The sequence below is a fragment of the Acomys russatus genome, chromosome 20 (genome assembly GCF_903995435.1).
Source record: "Acomys russatus chromosome 20, mAcoRus1.1, whole genome shotgun sequence".
Lineage (NCBI taxonomy): Eukaryota > Metazoa > Chordata > Mammalia > Rodentia > Muridae > Acomys > Acomys russatus.
In genome coordinates, this window is record NC_067156.1 from 20,975,804 (window position 1) to 21,000,830 (window position 25,027).

Here is a 25,027-nt window from a genome sequence, read left to right on the forward strand (position 1 = left end):
TTGCAAAGATTCACCTGCCTCTGCCTTCTAAGTGCTAGGATTAAAGATGTGTGTCATCATGCCTGGCTTTATTCTGTCATTTTTAAATATGGGAGATTATTGAGGGCAGTGCACCAAAGATGTATCAAATACTGTTTGAACCAAAAGTGAACAGAAGGCAAAAAGTAGTGTGTGTACGTGAATACCGAACAAGATTAGATTCAAAGGCTGAAATTAATAACGTAGTTTTTTATGTATGCATTATAGTCTGGTATTTTATATATTTCATAATATATTTCCTTTAATTCTTACAACATTCATGAAGTAGATACAGTTCCTGTCCCCATTTCCCATATGAGGGACACTGAGAGCCATTATTATAATAGCTGTCAGTAAACATTGAGCAGTAGATTTGGTAAACCATTTATGAATTATTTCTTTTGTGGTTTATATACTAAGTTAAAAGCTACCGTTTATTTCTTTAATACTTTTATGGGGGACAGGAGAGCTGGCCCAGTGGTTAATTAAAGAGCACTGTCTGCTCTTCCAGAGACTGAGCTGTGATTCCAGTTTCAGGAGATGTAAAGTCTCTTTTCGTCCTCTCTAGCCTCTTTGTGCTTTGCACACGTGTACTTGGTTCGCAGACACACATGCAGGCACAATGCCCAGATAGACAGACGATAGCAGAGATGTATTTCTTACAGGTTGAGAAATCCAGAATCACGAGCTTACTGTATCATAACATGGTAGAATACATTTTATGGATGGGTAGAGCAATAGATCAAATTTATAGCCTCAAGCCCTTTTATTCTCAGCAATAACCTAGGCAGGAAGGCCAAGCCCTCCTGGCAAAAACACCTCTCTAAGACTTTATATTTTAATATTGTCCTTTTGGGAAAAGTTCAACAATATGTTTTTTTCAAAGACACATTCAAACCATAGCAGTATATCAACTTGATTTTGCTTAACAATTTTGTTAGCATACTTACTACTGTTTGTTGTTGTTGTTTTTTGTTTTTTCAAGACAGGGTTTCTCTGTGTAGCCTTGACTGTCCTGGACTCGTTTTGTAGTCCAGGCTGGCCTCGAATTCACAGCGGTCCACCTGCCTCTGCCACCTCTTAGTTTAAACCTCCTTTTTCCAGTCCCCCCCATCGATCCATAACTATATATTCTATTTCTCCTTCCTCAAGATCCTCCCTTCCATCATAATCTCTTGTTCTAGACCTAACCACTGTGGTTATATGGTTTGTAGCCTGCTCATTAAGGACTGGACAGCAAGCATCCATATATAAGTGAATACATACTGTATTTGTCTTTTGGGGTCGGGGTTACCTCACTGAGGATGATTTTTTTTAAAAAAATCTCATTCTATTTACCTGCATATTTCATGGTTTTTTTTTCTTTTAGCAGCATTATGTAAATACAATACATTAAAAAAAATCCATTCATCTGTTAATGGATATCTAGTCTGTTTCTAATTTCTGGCTATAAATGATTAGAGTAGCAATGCATATGGTTGAGCAATAATCTGTGAAATAGGATGACGCTTCCTTTGGGCATTTGTCCAAGAGTGGTACAGCTGGATCTTGAGGCACCCCTATGCCCAGCTTCCTGAGGAACTGCCACACTGACTTCCATAGTGGATGTTCAGGTTTGCACCGCTACAGCAATTGGTTGAGTGTTCCTCTTACTCCACAACCTCAGCTGTATGAGCTGTTTTGACTGATCTTGATTGTTCTGGTTGGTGTAAAGTGAAATCTCAAAGTAGTTCTTGGCTTACGTTCCCCTGCTGACTAAGGATGTTGAAAATTTCAAGTGCTTCTCAGTCATTTGTGTTTCATCTTTTGATAATCCTCTGTTTAGAGCTGTACCCCACTTCTAAATTGGGTTATTCATTTTCTTGATGTTCAGTGTTTCGGGTTCTTTATCTACTTTAGATATTAGCCCTCTACTGGATGTGTAGTTGGTAAAAATATTTTCCCATCTTGTAGCCTGCCACTTTTTCTAAATGTATGAAAAATGTCCATTTCCACACAGAGGCTTTCAGTTTAATGAGTTCCCATTTATTAATTGTTAATGTGTGCTATTGGTGTTCTGTTAAGAAAGTCCTTTCCTGTGCCAATGAGTTCAAGACTATTGGCCACTTCTTCTATTAGGTTAAGTGTATCTGGTTTTATGTATTTTGCCTTATGAGGCCAGTGATCCATTTGGTCCTTGATCCATTTGGAGTTTTGTGTAGGGTAGTACGTTTGGATCTGTTTGCATTCTTCTGTATGTAACCATCCAGTAAGACCAGCACTATTTCTTGAAAATACTTTTTTCCACTGTGTATTTCTGGCTTCTTATTTAAAAAAAAAAAAAAATCAAAAACCAAAAACCAGGAGTTTGTAGGTGTGTGTACATATGTCTGGGTCTTCAATTCCATTGATCCACTTGTATATTTTCATGCCAATACTAGGCTTTTTAAAAAATTACTTTTGTAGTACAGTTTGAGATCAGAGAGTTATACATCTAGCAGCTCTTTTATTTTTCAGGATTGATTTTAGCTATCCTGAGTATTTTGTGTTTCAGTATGAAGCTGAAAATTTTCCTTATAGGATCTGTGAAAAATTATGTTGGAACTTTCATGGGAATTGCATTGAATCTGTAAATTGCTTTTGGTAAGATGGCCATTTTTACTATATTAATCATACTGATTCATGAGCCTGGGAGATATTTCCATGTTCTGATATCTTCAATTTCTTCGTCCAATGTCTTAAAGTTTTTGTCATTCAGGTCTTTCAGTTGTTTGGCTAGAGTTATCCCAAGATACTTTATGTTTTTTTGAGGCTCAGTCTGTTTGACATTTGTATATAGCAGTGGTTCTCAGCCTGTAGGTCATGACCCCCAGGGGAGTAGAACAACCCTTTCACACGGGTGGCTTGAGACCAACCTGAATGTCAGATGTTTACATTACAGTAAGAAAATTATTGTTAAGAAGTAGCAATGGAAATAATTTTATGATTGGGGGTCACCACAACACCGGGAACTGAGTTAAAGTTAGAAATATTAGGAAGGTTGAGACTACTCATGTATAGCAAGGCTACTGATTTGTGTGTTTTCATTCTGTATCCTGCAACTTCGCTGAAGTGTTTATCAGCTGCAGGAGTTTCATGGTGGAGTTTCTAGTGTCACTTATGTATACAGTTGTATCATGTGCAAATAAAGATACTTTGACTTCTTCCCTTCCAATTTATATTTCCTTGATCTCCTTCAGTTGTCTTACTGCTCAGTTAAGACTTCTCGTACAATTTTGAATAAGTATAGAGGGAGTGAACAACCTTGTCTTGTTTAATGGAATTGTTTTGAGTTTCTCTCCATTTACGTTGATGTTGATTATGAACTTGCTGTCAGTCACTTATTATGTTGAGATATGTTCCGTGTATTCCTTTTTATCATGAAGGGGTGTTGGATTTTTATCAAAGGTCTTCTCTACATCTAACAAGATGATCATGTGATTTTTGTCTTTATCAGTCTGTTTATATGGAAGGTTATGTTTGATATATATTATCTTGAATCATCTCTGGGATGAAGTATACTTAATCATAGTAGATGAATTTTTAAGATTTATTTATTTATTATGTATACACTGTTTTGTCTGCAGGCCAGAAGAGGGAACCAGATCTCATTACAGATGGTTGTGAGCCACCATGTGGGTGCTTGGTATTGAACTCAGGACCTTTGGAAGAGCAGGCAGTGCTCTTAACCTCTGAGCCATCTCTCCAGCCCAGTGGATGATCTTTTTGATGTGTCCTTGTGTTTGGTTTGCAAGTATTTTATTGAGTTTTTTTTTTTTTTTGTTTTTTGCTTTTTTTTTTTTTTTTTTTTTTTGCGCCTATGTTTATAAGGGTCTTTATGTGGTTTAGGTATAAGAGTAACTGTGGCTTTGTAAAAAGAATTGCAAGAATTCAGTTTCTATTTTGTTGAATAATTTGAGTATTTGGTGGGAGGTTAAGTCTTCTTTGAAAGTCTGGTAAAATTCTGCTCTAAATCTGTCTGGCTCTGGGCATTATGGTTGGGAGACTTTTAATTACTGCTTCTATTTCATTAAGGATTATTGGTCTGCTTAGATTGCTTCTCTGATTTTGACTAAACTCTGGTAGGTATTATATATTGAGAAATTATCTATTTCTTTTAGACTTTTCAATTTGGTGGAGTACAGGTTTTTTGTTTTTGTTTTTTTGTTTTGTTTTGTTACTGTTTGTTTGTTTTTTGTTTTTTTCAAGACAGGGTTTTTCTGTGTAGCCTTGGCTGTCCTGGACTTGCATTGTAGACCAGGCTGGCCTCGAACTCACAGGGATCCACCTGCCTCTGCCTCCCGAGTGCTGGGATTGAAGGCGTGGGCCACCACTGCCCAGCTGTTGGTTTGTTTTTTGTGACAGGGTTTCTCTGTGTAGCCTTGTCTGTCCTGGACTCACTTTGTAGACCAGGCTGGCTTCGAACTCACAGAGATCCATCTGCCTCTGCCTCCCAAGTGGTGGGATTACAGACATTTGCCACCACACCTGGCTAGGAGCACAGGTTTTTAAGTATGTCTTTATGGCTCTCTGGATTTCCCTGGGGTCTGTTGTTATGTTCCCCTTATATGTCTAATTTCCAATTTGGATCTTCTCTCTGTCTCCCTTGAGTTAATTTGGCTAAGGCTTTGTTTTCTTACTTTTTTTTTTTTCCCTTAAAGAGTCAATTCCAGTTTCATTGGTTCTTTGTATTTTTCTTTCTTTTTATTGATTTCAGCCTTGAGTTTGATTATTTATAGCCTTCTACTCCTTTTGGCTGTCAGTTCTTTATCATTCCTCTAGAGTTTTCAGGTGTGCTATTAAGTTGCTAGTATGATATTCTCTCTCTCTCTCTCTCTCTCTCTCTCTCTCTCTCTCTCTCTCTCTCTCTCTTTCTCTCCTTTCTCTCTTTCTCTCCTTTTTGTAGGCACTTAGTGTTATGAACTTGCCTCTTATGATCATCTTCATTTTGCCTCATAAGTTTGGATATGTTGTGTTTTCATTTTCATTAATTTTAGAAAGCTTTTACATTTCTTTGCTAGTTTTTTTTCTTGACACGTTTTTCATTCACTAGTGGGTTGTTCAGTTTCCATGAGTTTGTAAACTTTCTTTTGTTTGTTGTTATTGATATCCAGTTTTAATCCATGGTGGTCAGATAGGGTGCACAGTGTCGTTTCAATTCTTGTAACTGTTGTGACGTGCTTTGTGCCCAACTATGTGTTCAGCTTTGGAGAAAGTTCCATGTACTGCTGAAAACAAAGTATATTCTTTTGTGTTTGTGTGTAGTGTTCTGTAAATACCTGTTATGTCCATTTGGCTTATGACGTCAGTTAGCTCCAGCGTTTTCTGTTTAGCTTTTGTCTGGATAACCTGTGTTGGGGAGAGTGGGTTATTGAAGTCACCCACTCTCACTGTGTGAGAGTTGTTTATGTGATTTAAGCTGTAGTAGTGTTTCTTTTATGAACTTGGGTGTTCTTGTGAACTGTAATATCTTGTTGGATTTTTTTCCCCTCTGAGTAGGTAGTGGCCCTCCCTATTTTTTCTGATGAGTTTTCGTTTGAAGTTTGATTTGTCAGATGTTAAAATGGCCACACTGGCTTCCGTCTTAGGTCCATTTGCTTGGCATATATTTTTTTTCCAATCCTTTTGCTCTGAGGTGATTTCTATCCTTGTTGTTAGGTATGCTTCTTGGATGCAGCAGAAGGATGAGTCCTGTTTTCATATCCAATCTGTTTGTGTCTTTTTTTTTTTTTTTTTTAGTCTGTGTCTTTTTATTGGGGAATTTTAAGACCACTATTGATGTTGAGAATTATCAGTGAGCAGCAGTGTTTGTTGTGGTGGTGTGGGTTTTTTTCTCCCCTTCCTTTGATTAGCTGTTTTGAGATAGTTTATTCCTTGTTTGTTTGTTTAGTGTAATTAGCTTCTTCTTGTTGAAGTTATTCTTCTAGAGACTTCTGTAGGGCTCGATTTGCAGATAGATAGATCTGCTTACATTTGGTTTTATTGTGGAGTGTCTTTCTCTATTGTTATAGAAAGTTTTGCTGGGTGTAGTAGTCTGGGCTGGCATCTGTGGTCTCTTAGAGTTTGTAGGACATCTGCCCAGACCCTTCTAGCTTTTAGAGCCTCCATTGAGAAGTTTTGGTGGAGATATAATTGCCTTAGGTGTTAAGATTATGTTTTTGCACTGGTGTCGTGACATCTCGATTTTGGATGAATGGGATTCTAGGTGTTGATATCTCGTCTTGTCTTTATTGCGTGGATTTTCTGTTCCTTGGTTTCTGTTGTCCCCTCTGTAGCTTAGGATTGTGTGGTGGCTGTGGCTGTGGGTTGCCTGGTAGAGAGTGCTTCAGAGTCCCTGCCATGTACCTACATGTTTCTAGGTATTGGGTGCTGTTTCTGGGTATTGGGACCTGACAGGAAGGAATGGGGATGGGCTAAAAGTGTGGGGGGTGGGAGGGCTGAAAGGGTTCACAGGAAGGTGGAAAGCTTGGTCTGCCAGTAGGTGCTCTGAGTTCCCTGGGGATGGAGGCCATCTTAGTTCCGGTTTCTGTTGCTGTAAAGAGATACCATGACCATGGCAACTCTTACAAAGTAAAACATTTAATTGGGGCTGGCTTACAGTTCAGAGGTTTAGTGCAGTATCATCATGGTGGGAAGCATGGCAGCGTGCAGGCAGACATGGCGCTGGAGAGGGAGCTGAGAGTTCTTGATTTGCTGTCAGTAGAAGGAAGACAGACACACCGGCCAGACTTGAGCTTCTGAGACCTCAAAGCCCACCTCCAGTGACCCACTTCCTCCACCAAGGCCACACCTCCTAATAGTACCACTCTCTGTGGGCGGAGCATTCAAACACATCAATCAATGAATGGGTCTATTCCTAGTCAGACCACCACAGAAGCAGAGAGATAGAGGTTAATTTTCTTTTACATAGGTGTCTAAAATAGGAAAAAGTCTGTGTGCTTCGTTTCTTTGTGTTCACATGGTAGATGTTTTTTAAATGTTAGATTTATCTATCGATCTATCTATCTATATATCTATCTATCTATTTATTTATTTTATGTGAATGAGTGTTTTATATCTGTATGTTTGTGCACCACAAACATGCCTGGTACCTGCTAAGTAGTCAGAGAGGGTTTCAAATATACAGTTATGAGCTGCCATGTTGAGGCTGAGCATTTGTCTTGGTTACTTCTCTATTGCTGTGAGGAGACACCATAACCATGCAAACTTAATAAAAAAAAGCATTAATTGGGGGCTTGTTTACAGTTTCATAGGATGAGCCCATGACCATCATGGCGGGAAGCATGGCAGCGTGCAGGCAGACATGGCGCTGGAGAGGGAGCTGAGGGTTCTACATCCTGATCTGCAGGCAGCAGGAAGAGACTGTGTGCCACACTGGCTGTAGCTTGAACATATGAGACTTCAAAGCCTGCTGCAGAGTGACACACTTCCTTCAACAAGGCCACACCTTCTAATAGTGCCACTTCTATGGCCAAGCATTCAAACATGTGAGTCTATATGGGCCATTTCTCCTCAGACCACCACAGGCAGCATGGGTGAAGTAGCTGAGTAGCTGAGTAGATGATAGCATTTGCAAGGTTCTAGGTTCAATCCCCAGGATGACAAAATAAATTATAACAGATAAAACAAAACCCAAATCATTAAAAAAAAATTCTAAGCCACTTAACATCTCTCTTTTATTTCCTTGAATATAGTTATAGCAATAGAATTTACGACACTGTGTACTGTTTATGCCAGCCTGCCACTTATGGGTCTGTTTATATTGGTTCTATACAAGAATTTAGTATTGTAAGGTAGAGCCAAAACAACATTTGTTTTTGTGCAGAAATTTCCCCAAATGCTTCTGAGTACTTTCTTCAGTGTCCTGCAATCATGAGGTTTTCCATTCTGGTATCTGACAGTCTTGTAAGGAGATCCTTATATAAAAGATGAAATTAAGGCGTGATGACCCAGAGCCTCATCTTCTCAGCATAGTGCTGTACCAGAGATTAGAATTGTGTTTGTGTAATAAGTTTGAGACATTACCAGATAAAGGGCCTGCTTTTTCATATAACGACTTTGGAGACTCAGACATCATTATCCACTTTTTGGCATCTTCTGCAGGTGGCTGACATGGAAACACTTAGGCAATAGGAGGCAGAGTTTAGACATTAGAGGTGAATTTGGGGATTGTCAGGTAGCTGGTAGTTGGTAGTGGTTGTTATCATAAGAAAGGATGTTGCTTCTCCAAGAAGTCTGATAGGATGAAAAGAGCAGTAGGTACAGTGAAACTTCAGATGGCTTGCACGTGTCAGAGCACCGCAGGAACAGATTCTGAGGCAGACTGGGGTGAGATGTGGATCCTGGGGCAACCCTGTTTAAGTGCCAATGGATGGTTTATTTTTTGCTACTAATATTTAAACAGCATTTCATTGTTGTTTTTATGTCAAAGCTGGTGAATACTGACAAGTTATTTCTTCCATAGAATTATAACCATACAAACCACATTTTATTGATTATACAATAAGACAAATTATCAAGTATCCAGTTACTGAGTTAGAAAGCTATTAGATGTCTACGCAGTTCATTTGTAGAACTCCCTTTCATTCTTCTCTTCTCTTCTCCTCCTTTCTTCCCCCGCACCCCCTTGGTGGGGAAAGAAGAGGAATATTATAATTCAAACATAAATTGGAAAACAACTTTTGCTAGTATGGAAACATTTACAAGAATTTCACAGTTTTGATTAAGAGTTGTATAGCTGCAGATGTCTATGATTCATAGCAATGACTAGCATGATTTGATAACCCTAAGGAAGCAGTAGTAGTGTATATATCTTGGTGGTAACCAACCACTCTCTATTTGGACTAAAGACCAACTCAACAAGAGGCAACTCATGTCTGATACTGGAAATCTAGCCAACTACTCAGGGCCAATGAACCTATAGATCTTGGAGAAGAACCTAAACTGCCACTGCTAAACTAGCAGAATCCCTAACTACATTCTAAACATTTGTCTTTATATCTATGCATAAATGTAGTCCTCACTCCTCATCAAGGAAACTTCTCTTTTCAACAAATGGAGATATTCTTATAGAACGCCACAGCCAATCAGCACGCAGAGTTGTGGAGTCCCAGTGCCAATGGGGACACCTACAAAACAACTCCTGTACCTAAGGCTTGGAACATTGCACAATGGAAGAGGGGGCTGAGGAACAGGGAATTTACTTTGAGATCATGTCTCCTAGAAATGCCAGAAGCTACACATTAAAAGTTTCACCAACATAACTGCCCAAGCACAACACCAATAGATATGCTAGCATGTTTAGGGAGGGAGTTACAAGGCCTTAACTTTACACAAAGAACTACAGGCAACTAAGGAATGCTGAGAGTAGAAGAAATAGTCTTACCCAGGGAAGGCTGCAGCAGTCATTGACCAGGACCAGCAGTTGTTCATTAATAACAGAGTCCTAATTGGGATGGCCAGGAGAAGAGACGATAAAGAAGAAGATAACAAAGCTGAGGTGGAAGGTCATGCATAAGCTATGTCCTATACCAAGGAAGGTTATTAAGAAGTATAACATCTTCTTACTGTTTGCAGGGGGAAAATGACCTTAGGACTGATAACCAAAGCCCAGTGGGAAGAGGCAGGTCCCCAGAAATTACAGCCTTGACTCCTTTGAGGCACTGGCTCCAGCCCGACACTGACCTTGCCAAATCCATTCCTGGACAAGGATTCAGAGCTAACCATTCCCTTTGTCTTTTCATCAGGGCCTCTGAGAAAGTCTTGGGTCAGTCTGACTCCCAAAGGCTGTCCAGTACCAAACAGTCATTCAAGTAACACACAGACTGAGCAGGTTGTTCATCGGAATACACACACACACACACACACACACACACACACACACACCAAACTATTTTAAAAAGACATGATTTGAAAATGTGTGTGTGTGTGTGTATGTGTGTGTATGTATAGATAGAGGTTTAGAGAGAGGAAAGAGAAGAGAGAAATGATGTAATTAAAATCTTAAAAAATAAAATAAATAATTTTGCTACAATTCATTTTTACCTTTGAAATATTTGGATATTCTATATGATATGTGCTTCTGTAACAAAGTAAAATTTCAGAATGGAGGTTTTACATAACAGCACAGAATATGACATAGAAACAAACAGTCATTAAATAATCAGCACAAGACTTGGTAAAAAAAAAAGCATTATCAATGCTGAAAAACCTGATGTGTATGTTTATGAGTGCAGGAGATGTAAACACAGAGTGGTAACAAAAAGAAGCCCTGCCGTGTTTGAAGTGACCGAAGGAATAAGCCACAGAAGCTCTAGGGTGCTCTCAGTTTCTGGAGCTTTAGCTCTGTATGATGCTAAAAATATACATGTTCTCTGCTGGTATTTTGGTCCCTAATGTCTTTAAAGTCCATATGTATTGGTAAGAGTCTAGCACAATAGTACTTAACGACAGAATGCAGTACAATATGGCTTCAGGAAAAATCAGCTGAAGCACATTTAAAATGTTGAACAGCAGAGCAGCAGAACTACTTTGGCTGAGTGTTCATATAGGTGGGTCGTAACCTAAACATAGAAGTCGCAATGCTGTCAAGCTTGTGGCTGTTAAAACTGGACGTCACCATTCCTGTGAAAGCTTCAATAGATGTATTCACCAGGCTTATGTGTTCACTGGCTAATTAGATATAACAAGTGAGATCCTATCTGAAGTTCCACTTCAGGCAGTGGCACCTGACACCCAGGTTTATTGAAACAATAGTTGTTTGTATGACCATTAGAATCTTTGAAGCAGAGCCACATTTTAGGTCAGTGTTTCTCCAGATACAGAAGTTGTTTGCTGTTAAAAACTTCACACTGCTTTTAATCTGAATTATACTTATGAATTATACTTGCATCTTCATAGTTCATGCCACTGTCAATGAATGCTAGGGCAAAACGCAGCGAAGCTCTCGCAAGGCCTGCAACATAGTGGGCAGCACTACAGCATCCAGATTATCTGGTTGGATGGTAGTGCACTATGTCATCAAAGGCCAACCAAGAACACGATCGCTTTCTTTCTCCACAAGAGAGATGTTCTAAGTTGCTTTACATACTCTTTCTATGGTGGAGAATACCAAATATATATTTGTTGTTTGGTTTTTCCTTTTTTTTTTTTTTTTTTTTGAGACAGGGTTTCTCTGTGTAGCCTTGTCTGTCCTGGACTCTCTTTGTAGACCAGGCTGGCCTCAAACTCACAGCGATCTGCGTGCCTCTGCCTCCCAAGTGCTGGGATTAAAGGCGTGTGCCACCACGCCCGGCTTGTTGTTTGGTTTGTTGTGTAGACTAGGCTGGCTCAAGCTCATAGAGATCTGCCTGCCTCTGGGATTAAAGGCTTGTAGCACCAGGCCAGGCCAACAGCATACTTAAATTCCTCTCTAAGTTTGTTTATGGTCATATTGGTTGGGTTGTGTGTCAGGAATCCTGTGTTTTTATATATGACTTCCTCAGGAGCAGGGCAGTTCATTCAAGCCATGTTAATTTAGTTTAACAGAAACAAAAACAAAAAACACCCAATAGGGTTATGAAGGAAGACATTTAAATCAAATGCAGAAATGATGCAGAAAAACCAAAACCCACTCCTGAGATCTACTTCAGTTAGTGCATTCTACTTAAATTCTCAGTGCCTGGAGCATGGAGCTGGAAGAATGGGAAGTGAAAGAAACCTCCTAACAGGAAGCAATGATTCTTTAGCAGCACTGAAGTATTACAGAGGAGGTGCACTGAGGTTTACTCCGTCCAGGCCTGAGCTCGTGTGAAATGTTTGTGTCCAGGTTACCCACTCTCCTGGGGGCTGCTAGGAGTAGCAATGAGTTCTACAGCTCACCTGTCTGCATGGAGGTCACCTGTCTGCATGGAGGTCATGCCGTGCCTAGCAGTACTCTCTGCTGCCTTTTAGAAACTCTGTGTGACTAAGACCACCACAGAAAGGAGCGTGTGTGCCCACTGAAGGCTGTAGCCTAGTCATACAGCCTGTCCAGAGGTGTAAAGGAGGTGGCCATGCAGGTGACAGGGAGCAGAAGCTGAGCAGCCTTCTTTGTAAGTGGGTGGGTCTATATTACACAGCGCTGATTTTGGTGGTAGTGGTGCTAGTAGTAGTGCTTTTTAAAAACTTATTTATTTTTATAATAACCTTTATTGTAAGAGAACATAGTCAAGAGTTAGAGAAAGATACGATTATATCCTGTCAAGGACTTCTGAGTGTATTCAAATTGTGATGGAAAACCACTAATAGCGTCTAAGCAGAGAAAGAACATTAAAATTCTGATTTAATTTTGTATTAATTTATTAAAAATTAATATAATTTTTTAAGACAAGGTTTCATTGGCCTGGAACATGCCATGTAGGCTTTGTACTTGAACTCACAGAGATCGTCCTGCTTCTACCCTCCATGTACTGGGATTAACACTGCACCTGGCTTTTTTAATCCTTAAAACGATGCTTTTATTGCTATTTAGAAAATGAATTATATGATGACATATAAGTGAAAACAGACTAGCTACGTAGAAACTCTGTAGGCAAGTCACATGTGGAATGGAATCCAGTGATGGTGGTAGAAACACATATGTTTAAGGAAAAGCTGACAGGAATGTTAGGTGAGAGAATCAAGGATATTATGAAATTTTAATTTTATGTGATTGGAAAAAATAGGTAGTTTTTGGTGAAATGGAGATTCTGTTTTAAAGTCTTTCCTTTTTAAACAGTTTAGATTTTATTTATTATTCCAGATAGCACAGGCTGGGCTTGAACTCTTGACTTTTCCTGTTACCACTTCCTAAATATTAGGATTACAGGTGTATACCACCATTCCTGCTTTGACCTTTGCTTTGGAGAAGAAGAGCACTGAATAATATTGTTACTGAAGTATTACTATTGATAATTGCCAACTGGTGTCTGTTTTTTTTGTTTTTTTTTGTTTTGTTTTGTTTTTTTGGTTTTTCGAGACAGGGTTTCCCTGTGTAGCCTGGGCTGTCCTGAGCTTGCTTTTTAGAACAGGCTGTCCTGGAACTCACAGAGCTCCGCCTGCTTCTGCCTCTGGGATCACAGGCATGTGTCACTCACTGAGCCAGGCTTCAACTGGTGTCATTTTAATTTTATTATTTTTTAATTAAATATATTTTACATGTACATTTATATTATTATACATATATACAATAAATTACCTACAGCAAGAAGAACTAATTTTATTATATTTAGTTTAGGTGGTTTTTTTTACTTGATATTAATTCTGATATAAGAAAAGGCTTCATCTTCTTCAAGTTACTTGTTGATTGCTTACGTTTTACTTTTCTAGTGAGCTATACTTCATTATTATCCCAACACTTGAATTGTCTCAGACTTTGCTAATGGAAGCCCATTCTAAAAGTTCTGGTACTCTTTTTAAAAAGCAATTTATTAGTGCATGTGTGTGCATGCATGTTGTGAGTGTGTATTCGTGTGTGGGCATGCACCTTCTTCCACTGTGGGTTCTGGGGTTAAACACAGGTGTCAGGCTGGTGTGTCAGATGCTTTTACCTGCTGAGCCACCTCATGAGCCCTCTTGTGTCCTTTCACATGTTGCCATGAATATTTATGTACTTGGCTTTCCTAACTGTGAAATACAAGTATCTTCTATATTTGTCTCTTTTTTTTTCTAATGTACACATTAAGACCCACCATCTCATAATACCTCCATTCCCAGGCCTATAAAACAAGGCTATTTTTGACTCACCCTTTCATTAATTTCAAGAGTCCAGGGCCTCTAGTTGATGCATCTGTTGTGGGGAAGCAGGGCAGCATGGTATTTTTTTTTCTTAGTGCCACTTTCTTTGTATTTTTATACTTTTGTATGTTGTGTTTCCATTCATGTCTTCATATTTTAATTTTTGAGACTTTCTGTTTTAGCTCTGCATTACATATAAAATGTAAACTGCTAATTTTTACATGTATATATATATATATTTAATTTTTGTTTGCTTTTTTGGTTTTTTATTTGTTTTCTTGAGACAAGGTTTCTCTCTATAGCACTGGCTGTCTTGGAACTTCTCTGTAGAACAGGCTGGCCTCAGACTCACAGAAATTGGCCTTTCTCTGCCTCCTGAGTGCTGGGAGTAAAGATGTGAGCCACAACCTCCCAGTCTGTTTTGTTTTTAAATGCTTAGAGATTTTCCCGTTTATTATTTGTTTATAGATTGAGTCACTGAGAGTCAGAACATAGCATGAATGTTGTTCTGTGGGTGTAGTATATGCTGGATATAATGTCTTTTGTATATTGTTTGAAGGGTACTCTTGCTATCTATATAATTCTTGCTGGAAACTCATGTTTGCTTTATTTTTGTCACTTAATATGTCACCTCACTGCCTATGACGTCTAGTCTTTGTGATAAAATTTTATTATTGTGGTTAATCTCCTAAAAATCAACTTTCAAGCTTTGTCTCTTCGAAGTGTGTCGGTGTGTTTGCGTGCGTATTTGCGTGCGTGTGCGTGTGTTGACATTAGTTGTCTTCATCTATCACTCTCCATCTTATCCTTTGAGACTAATGGTCTCACTAAGTTTGAATTTCACTGATTGTCTGGATTGGCTAGCTGGCCAGGGAGCCCCAGGGTCTGCCTGCCTGTTTTCTCTTCCTAGTAATGCTGTAGAGGAGTGGTTCTCAACCTTTCTTCAACACAGGTCTTCATGTTGATGTGACTCCCAAACTATAAAATTACTTCATAACTGTAATTTTGTTACTGTTATCAATTGTAATATAAATATCTGATATGCAACTCCTGTGAAAAGGTCATTTGATCCCCAAAGGGGTCATGACCCGTAGGTTGAGAATCTCTGCTGTAGTGCCTTGCTTTTGTGTGGGTAATGGAGGTCTGAACTCAGGTTCCTTCATGCTTCTATGGCAAGCAAGCATTTTGTGAATCTGGCCATCTCCTCAGGTCCCATATAATATTTTTAAAAATTATGTGTATATGTGTTAATGTGAGCATGTGTGTCGTATGCACATGTGTGTAGAGAGTAGCCTTGGGTGTTCTTCCTCAGCAGCTGTGCACTTTGCTCTTTGTTTCTTTTCCTTCCACCCCTCAGGCCCAATTTCTTTCTTCTGAGACAGTGCCTCTCTTGGACCTGGGTCTCTTAGATTAGGCTAGGCTGGGTGGCAGCAGGCTCCAGATAGCTGCCGCCTCTGCCTCCTTAGCAGCAGGCTTACAAGTGCTTCTCATGTGAGTTCTTGGGATTGAGTTCAGGTTCTCCTGCTAGTGTGACAAGCACTTTATAGACTGAACTGCTTCTCCCTAACCAAATTTATAGGCTTTTGTGTGGTTCTGTTTTCAAGTTTTTTTTGTATATATGTGCAAGAAGGGAAATGGTGGTTTCCCACTCCACATTCTCAGCACCACTTGCCAGTGTCCTTTTTGCTCACATCTATCCCACTGAAGTGAAGTGGTCTGGCACTATGATGTTGGTCTACATCCCGCTGATGAACCCTGAGCATTATCCTAAGTGCTTCTGCCCTTGTGTATCCTCCTTGGAAAAATGTCTCTAGTGAAACCCTTTACCCATCCTATAACTGAATGGTTTTATTGTTGAGCTATGTATACTAGTGTTTTTATATATTCTAGACAGTAGACCTTTATCAGATAAATAATTTGTATTTTCTTCTATTCTATTTTAATTATCTGTGTCCATTGCTGTACAACTTTTAAAAAATTTAATGAAGTGCCATATAGTTTTTTAAATTGCTTATTATGATGTGGCATGATGTTAACGACTTGTGATTATGGTACAGTATGACACTTAAGAAAACAGCCTTATCTGAGGCTACACATGCTCACTTGTAAGATTATAGCAGATCAGCTTGTACATTGAACTGTAGGACACCTATATCAAAGCTCAGTTGACTCCTCGGTGTTGGTTTATTTTTGGACTCAGTTTTTCTTCACCAATATCTGTCCTGTGCCAGTTCTACACTCATTTTGGTACAGTAATAACCTTTAAGGATAGCAAATGTAAGAGTGCCCCAGCTTTTCTTATTAAATTGTTTAGTTCTTGTGGCCCGTTGGAAGTGCCATATGAATTTGAGGATTGGCTTTTCAAAAAAGATCATTAGAATTTTGATACAGATTGCATCAAATCTATAGATGACTTTTTCCTTTTTCTTTCTTTTTGCTTTTTTTGAGACAGAGTCTCATTATGTAGCCCTGGCTGTCCTGGAACTCACTCTATAAGCCAGGCTGGCCTTGAAATCAGAGATCTGCCTGCCTAGGTTTCCTAATGCTCAGATTAAAGGCGTGCATTACCACACCTGACTTTAAGTGTAATTTCTCCCCCCGCTCTATTTTTCAAGACACGGTTTCTCTGTGTAGCCTTGGTTGTCCTGGATTTGCTTTGTAGACCAGGCTGGCATCGAACTCACAGTGATCCGCCTGCCTTTGCCTCTTGAGTGCTGGGATTATAGGCGTGCACCACCATGTCTGGCCTTTAAATGTAATTTCATTCGGCAATGTTTTGTAGCTTTTACTATACAAGCTTTGAATTTATTAAGTATATTCCTAAGAACCTTTCTTTTTATGCTATTGGTAGTAGAATTGTTTTCCATAATATTAGTTAATATATACAACTAGGAATGAATGATCAGGAATGAATAAAAACAACTAAAACAAAACAAAGAAACAGCTGATGTTGGTATTCTAACTATGCTTAAAGGGATTTGAATTAATGTGTTTGTCTTTTTACCTTTTAAGGCAATAAAGAATGCTGGTGGGAGAACCATTTTCCTAATTCCCAAATTATTGAGCTGGTCGCCATAATGGGTAAGTTCAAGCTAAAGCCTTTTTTAAAGTTATAATTAAAAACTAGGATGAAGGAAAATATTCTTTTATATAGAATTTAATGATACAGTGGATTGATATCATGTGTGCTCTTGGAGATTTATCTGACATTTCACTTAGTGGACTCTAAGGTTTTGGGAGCAGTAGAATGCTTGAGAATTAAGCATCTGTGAGGTGGGGGTTCAGCCACATGTACCATCAAAGCCAACACTAAACAAGGCGGTTCTGAGTTGAAGTGCCATTTATGTTGTTCCAGTGTTGGGATGACTGTGTGCTGCAGGGCACAGGCAGATGATAAAGTAAGCACTCACATGTTTTGTGATTTGTTTAGAAAGTCAGGTGGTATGGGGAACATCAAATCTTACACTCGAGTAAACCAGCAAGTCACTGATGAGCAGAGACCATTTCTTTCACAATATTCTTGGCACTGTTGGACCAGTTTGAGTTTCCTCAGATTGAGACTATTTATTTTTATCATCAATGGACAGTCTAGTGTGGTCGTTTTTGTGGCGTACTGTTGTGACCACAGTGTAATTGAGTTAGTTACTGTCTGACTAAGCTAACACCTTGACAATATTATTTTATAAAGGATGATTTTTAAGAAGGCTATAATATTTTCTCTCTAGGGGCTGCAAAGATGGCTCAAGAGTTAAGAGTGCTTACTGCTCTTGTAGAGGATCCAGGTTCAGTTCCCAGCATCACATCAGGCAGTTCACAGCCACCTGTATCTTCAGTTTGAGGTGGTCCAAAACCTTCTGAGTTCCATAGTAACCCTCACACATGTGGCACACACAAACTCAGGCAGGTACACACATATGTACATACATTAAAACAAAAATCTTAACCAAGCCTGACAACTGAATTTGATTCTCTGGACTCTTATGGGGAAAGGAGAGAACCATCTCCTCCAAGTTGACCTCTGACCTCTACATAAGCACAAAGTGTGCACAGTCCCAACTTTGAATTCATTAATGAAAGCATTATAATCTTTACCTTAATTATTGGTATACAAATACTTTAACATATAGAGTACATTGAATATTAAAAATCAATTAGCTATTTATATAGTTAAACTACTATTGGAAATATTGAATTACTAGGTTTGGTTTTGTTTTTTGTTTGGCATTTTCGAGACAGGGTCTACCTGTGTTAGCCTTGGCTGTCCTGGACTCACTTTGTAGACCAGGCTGGCCTTGAACTCACAGCGATCTGCTTGCCTCTGCCTCCCTTAGTGCTGGGATTAAAGGCATGCACCACCACACCTAGCACTAGATTATTTTTAATGATTTCCTTTATCAAACATTTTTTTGTTATTATTACTTCAGGAATATAACTTATTGCCCAATAAAATGGCTACATTTCAAAATGTTGGTTGTAAAGACCTTTGACTTATTTATCAGTTATTAATAATCATTACTAGATTGATTTACTAGCAGACAGTTATTTCGAAGTCTTCCAGAGACTTTGTGATTGGCATTACCGAGCAGTACATTTTTATGATTTTAAAGGAAATCTATTTGGAAGACACTAAAAGTTTATGGTTTATAGTCCTTGTTTTAGTTTTCTGGATGCTGTTTTCTAAAGAATTGAGTTTTTCTTATATTTTTACTTTTAAGTGTGTGTGTGTGTGTGTGTGTGTGTGTGTGTGTGTGTTGTCTGCATGTTTGTCTATGCACCACATCTGTGTCTGGTTCCTACAGTAGGTAATAGAGGCTATGGGATTATCTGGAACTGGAGTTACACGCAGCTATGAACCACAGTGTAGGTGCCAGGAACTGAACCCTGGTCCTCGGCAAGCAGAGCCAGTGCTCTTAACTGCTGAGCCATCCCTCCAGTTGTACATTGTTATTTTTAGATTGCTATTGGCCTTTTTGATAAATAACTTTTATTTATTTTTAAAAGATTTATCTAATGTATCTGCATTGATGTTTTGCCTGCATGTATATATACATCTGTGTGAGGGTGTCAGAACCCTGGGACCGGAATCACAGACAGTTGTGAGCCACAGTGTGGATTCTGAGAATTGAACCAGGGTCCTCTGGAAGATCAGCCAGTGCTCTCAACCACTGAGCCATCTCTCCAAGCTGATAAATGCTTTTATGTTTGTAGTCTTGGGAAGAAGTTTGAGAGAACCCATAAAGTATAGTAGGCCAGTGTCCACAGACGGAACTTTTCTGTTTCTCTAAGCATTAGTAACAGAAACACAGCTCTAAAATGAAGCCTGTATTTTGGATATAATTGGTAAAGGAAGAACATGTTTACACAAGTTTTTTTCCCTCATTTTTTTTAATTAAGGTTTTTGAAGTGTGGTTGTTGTTTGTTTAGGAGTCATACAAAAGAATTTGTTCTAGTAAGGCTGTTTTGACTCAGGGCATTAAATCACTGAAGGAATTAGAGTGACTTTACCTCCCTTATAAGTGGGGCTGGAAGGGAAGCTTGGCAGTGAAGAGCGCAGACTGCTCTCCCAGAGGACCTGAGTTCCATCCCCAGCGCCTGCATTAGGTGGCTCACAATCACCTCCCTGTAACTCCAGTTCTAGGGAACCTGACACCTCTGGCCTTCATGGGCACCTGCACTCATATATACGTATTTACGCACAGACATATACCCACACACAATTAAAAATAATACAAAATAATAAGTAAAATAAAAATATTTAAAACAAAAATAAATGTCTTGTGTGGGTACTTAGTTTATGTTGAGTTTGAGTCTTAAGCAGTTTTGATGTTAGTTCTTAAAAGGTTTTGGTTTTTTTTTTTTAATTTCTTGTAACACAAATAGCATTTTTATTTCATAAAAAGAGGCAGGTGGATCTCTGTGTCCAAAGCCAGCCTGATGTACGCAATAAGCTCTAGGCCAGCCAGGGCTTTGTAAAGAGACCCTGTCTTCATAACAACAAAAGATTTATTTTATCTATGAGTATGTGCCACGTGTGTGTGGGTGCCTGGGGAGGTTAGAAGAGGACACAGGATTCCCTGGAATCAGAGTCACAGGTGCTGAAAGCTGCTCGATACGACGTGAATGCTAGGAATCACAGTTGGATCTTCTGAAAGCGCAGCAAGCACTCTCTAGTCCAGCCAGTGCATCTTCTAATTAAATTCCATTAAAAATATGCTTTATGTCATGATAAATATATGTTGAGGTTACAGTTCTTTTAAAAATGTATGTATTTGTATGTCTTCTTTTTAAAATACCCAGATGATCAGCAAGCTTTGAATTCAATCATGCAAGATTTGGCTGTCCTTCACAAGGCCAGTCGTCCAGCATTATCTTTACAGGAAACCAGAAAAGCAAAACCTTCATCACCAAAAAAACAGGTATTTATTCCAGTAATAATTTTCAGCAATTTTTTATTATTTTTAAATTATGTGTGTGTTTGTGTCTGTGTGGGTATGTGCATGAAATTGTAGGTGCCCATGGATTCCCCTTGCAGCTGGAGTTACAGGTGGTTGTGAGCCACGTGTCCTGTGTGGTGGGAACTGAGCTTTGGTCCTCTGTAAGAGCAGTATGTGTTCTTCACCACTGAGCCGTCTTTCTAATCCCAACATCAGTAGTATCTTAGTAAGAGTATTTTGTTGTTTTATGAATTACTTTCATAGTCTGATCTTGTAAGAACTTCTTTTATATTTTGAATCAAATGTTATGTTTAATACATTATCTGACAAGTGTGCATTTTGATCTTGAATTTACATTTAATATGTGGCACAATATAAATGTTATATGTAGGTACAGTATTGAAGAAATAGTGACAATAAAAAAAATGAATGCACATTAAAAAAAAAGCTTTATGACAATTGCTTGTTAAAGTTACTATTGCATCCATTGTTTAAGCACCTAAGATAAACAGTTTCTTTTGTTTGTTTCCTCCAGAAGTCTCTTCTGGATACTTATAATGAGTGATTTTGATTCCTATAAACAAGATTAGTATGAGACAGAAAGAGTAGAAAGTAGAAACACTAGAGTCCCCCTCCACAGTTTCTGTTACCTCAGTCAGCTTAGATCAGGGAATAACAGATGCAACGCTGTAGACACAGGCAGGTCTAAGAGATAACTCCATGCCGCTTCGAGTAGCATAGGAAACCTCACACCGTCCTGCTTTCCTCTGCTCAGGACATGAACTGTACTCTCTGTGTGTGGTACCCACACTGTGTGTGCTACTTCTCCGTTTGTCACTTGGAAGCTATTTAAGCAATGGGATTGACTGTTAAAATACGAGAGTAAAGGTACTGACAGTTTGAATATGCAGAAAAGAAGCCTTAAAGTACTTCTTTTTAGGAGAAAGGGTGAAAGTTCAGAACTTAATAAGGAAAAAGAAGCAAACCAACAAACATATGTCCAGAAGCCTTGAACCCACAGATGAGGAAGGACTGCAGTACAGACAGCATCTGGATTTCCTTAGGCTCAGGCCATCCCTGCAGGAGTAGGTACTGGTGCTCTTTCCTATCGTCACATCTGGCACTGTCATTCTCAACTCAGCTCTTTGGCAGATGTCAGGTGATTGGAATTGCACCTGGAAGATGAAACCCCCTCCCCTCTCTTCTGCTCTGTGTTAACTGACTTACAAATGTATCTGGTCTCTGCATGATTATGACTGGTAATCTTAATTTTATTATAGAATGATGTCCGAGTCAAATTTGAACATAGAGGAGAAAAAAGGTAAGCAAGGAAGCCTTACGCATTAGTTGATTTATATGATCAAATGTATGTTCCAGTTAAGCTATTAAAAATTCTTCCCGGATTTGAGTGAAGTTTGGTGGTTTTGAAATTGAAAATGGAATAGTCTTTGGTAATGTGTGACATGCACTTAGAATGACAAGAAACAGAGTATGTCAGAATGCATGCTAGCTGTTAGAAATATTGAATGTGCTTGCTTTGGAAAATTGGGAAGTAAATAGATCACCTCATAATATACACTTTAAAATTTTACCATTTACTTTTATTTCTGAGTAAAAATTTTGATTACTCCCAAGTGGCTTCAGTATTATGGTGTATATTGTTAAAAGTGTTGTAGAGTGAGTTGGAATGGTGGCCACGGGCTACGTACTTAGCAGGAGCGTAAGCCTAACCTTTTATGCCTGGTGTCCGCCTGGTGCCTGTGCCTCAGGGCAAAAGTGCAGCTGGTGAGAGCTGACAGAAAGACATAATAGGAGTTGCAGAAGATAATTTTTCTTGTTGTTAGTGTCCCATTAATAAAAGACCTGTTAGTCTTAAGGAATTTAAAATGGCTCACAAGTCATGTAACTTGAAGATGTAAACATATTGCATCGGAGACACTGGGGGAGAGTATCCCTTGCATACCATAAACTATTGGAGTTGTTTCCTGGTATTCAGCTCTGTACTTAGTGTGTGGCTTATAAAGTGAGCATGGGCGTGTGCTGCTCTCTACACTCAGTGAGTACTCTCTGCGCCAGCCAGCCCAGGGTAGGGGAGCAAATGCTATAGTTGCATTTCACTTTAGTCCCTGTAAGATGCCTTATAGATGCTTCTGTAATATATGTGCTAAAACTGTGAATTGGTAAGGATCCATAAATCAAAATTTGATCTCCATAGGATGAATAACTTATTATTCTTAAAAGTTTCATTGCATTCTGTTACACAAATGTCACATAGTTTTGAATTAAATTCAAACACTTTCCTAAATAAATGCTTTAAATAGAGCTTTAATATTTATGTGATTGTGACTTTAAAACTTTATTTTCCTTTAAAAATTAAAATTAGAGGGCTGGAGAGATGGCTTCGAGGTTAAGAGCACTGGTTGCTCTTCCAGAGGTTCTGAGTTCAATTCCCAGCAACCACATGGTGGCTCACAGCCATCTATAATGAGATCTGGTGCCCTCTTCTGGCGTGCAGGCACATATGCAGATGGGACATTGTATAGAAAATATTTAAACAGATTATAATTAGAGTAGAACAAATATAAATGGTTTAAAATTTTTATATTAAAAAGTTTTGTATTTGATCAAGTGTTTTATAATTTTTACTTATTTTTTATCTAACAAAGTAGAATGGTTGTAAACATATTGTTTATGACAAAATAAAATACTTAAAAATTATTTTTATGTAGAATCCTGCAGGTTACCAGACCAGTTAAACTAGAAGATCTAAGGTCTAAGTCTAAAATTGCCTTTGGCCAGTCTATGGACCTGCACTATACCAACAATGAGGTAAACATGTGCCGTTTCTCTTGTAGCATTCCTTATTTTGGAAAATTAGTGTGTTCATGTAGGAGATTGTGGTTTTGTTTGGTGATTAGTGAAAAATGATACATTTGATGAATGAAATGTACATTTGTAAATTTTACTCTGTTAAGTGGAAGTGCTACTGTGCAAATCATTAGGGCTACCTGGTAGAAGGAAATAGGCACCACCTTGGTGTTCTCTGCTTTCATTTTCCCTTTTGCTCTGTATTCAGTGAACTCACTTTGCTTGGGACAGTTAGATCACTGTGATATCGGTTAGGGTACTTTCTGATTCCTATATTGGTGTTTGGGGTTAGTACGTGTTCTCATGAGGATTTACTGTTTTTCAGAAAACCTGTTTTAATCTTAAGATTAGAAGGTAACCAGAGTTTCTTACTGTTTATGAGATCTTAAATATTTTAGTTAACTTTTTTTTAATCTTCAGAAAATACTTTTTACTGGCCTAATGTTATGTGTATGAGTTGCAGCCTTTTTTGGGGTAAGCATTCCAGGTTTGTGGAAGCAGAAGACAATGAGGAGTTGAAGATCCTTGAAGGAAATGCATAAAGTCTTGTGACAGTGAATAAAGAAAGATGAAAGCTCAGTGGTGCATGCTTTGTCCCAGCACTCTGGAGGCAGAGGCGGGTGTAATGAGTTTCAGGACAGCTAGGGCTGCAGAGAGAGACTCTGCCTCCAAAAAAAAACCAAACAAAAAAGTCAATGAGTGTCCTCTGTGTTACGAAGAAGAAACTAGCTCAGGCATTATTTATACTGAGAGTTTAGTATGGAAAGTCAGCCCTGCAGAGTTTCAAGGGAAGAATGGAAGATTGGACAGCTTGAGAACAGTGTGTGAACAGGAAGGGTACCAGTAGGGATGGAATGATGAGGGAAGTCATAGTATAATTTATCTAAGAAGGTGCATGAAGCTGGGTGCAGTGTCGCAGGCCTATAATTTCAGCACTTGGAGAGAGGCAGAGATAGGCAAATCTCTGTACATTTGAGGCCAGCCTGGTCTACAAAGCGAGTCCAGGACAGCCAAGGCTACACAGAGAAAACATGTCTCAAAAACAAACAAAACAATAGTAACAACAACAACAACAACAAACTACATGAAACCTTGTGCAAATAAAATACCTCAAAATAGCTCAGAGATGAAAATATTCATTTGAACATGGAAGACACTTTTTATTCATTGCTGTAAGCAGCATAGCCTATTGCTTACTACAACATAAAATGTTTCTTCTGCTGAATAAAAAGACAGTCCATCATTCTGGGAGCTCCAGGGGCTGCAGCAACACCAGCAGCCAGTGTCAGCCTGTTCTGCCTGCACTGGCTTACAATCACAGCACAGAAGGGCCAGATAGGAATCCCAGTAAGGTAGATGGGCATCTTTTCCTAAGTACAAATCAGTATCTTAAACAGGATCTTGAACAGTGTTGAGTACTGTCTATAGCAATATCTCTACATTTTACTTTTCAAGTAATTAAAGTTTTAATTATGCATAAGCATATTTCTTACCCAATCTTTTCTTGGTACTTTATAATATGTACATGCTGGCCAGGTGTTTAGCTGACAGCCTGAGGTTTTCAGGGTTTTCTAGAGGTATGGGCACGGGATGAAGCACACAGAGGGTAGATGATTAACTGTCTTAAAGGGGAGCTCTCTGGATGATGTACTTTTCATGGCCACCTTCCCTTCTTTCTTCATTTTTCCCACTCCCCTACCTAGGTTTGTCTCCCATATAAATAATTTGATCTTGAACCATTATCTCCTAATTCAGGGAAACGAAGCCACCCTGCCTTCTAACCCCGTCATCTACTCTTTTTTCCCTTCTCCCTCCCTCACAGGGTATTTTATCAGCAATAGGAAATGAGACTAAGATGATGTGTACTAGCAAAAAATTAGCTGCAAATAGAAATTGGAATAAACTTTTAACTACAGAATAGACAAATGTAAGCAAGAGTAAAAGAATTCAAATCA

General features: G+C 38.8%; 1 protein-coding gene across 1 annotated transcript in view; it reads left to right on the plus strand.

The window, feature by feature from the left end:
* Map3k2 (mitogen-activated protein kinase kinase kinase 2) overlaps nt 1–25,027 on the plus strand; it is a 67,495-nt gene that overhangs the window by 15,755 nt on the left and 26,713 nt on the right. The window contains exons 2-5 of the mRNA XM_051163698.1: nt 16,783–16,851; nt 20,068–20,186; nt 21,485–21,525; nt 22,934–23,033. Coding sequence (XP_051019655.1) covers nt 16,848–16,851; nt 20,068–20,186; nt 21,485–21,525; nt 22,934–23,033 — 264 coding nt within the window. The 5' untranslated portion in view covers nt 16,783–16,847. The remainder of the gene's footprint in view (nt 1–16,782; nt 16,852–20,067; nt 20,187–21,484; nt 21,526–22,933; nt 23,034–25,027) is intronic.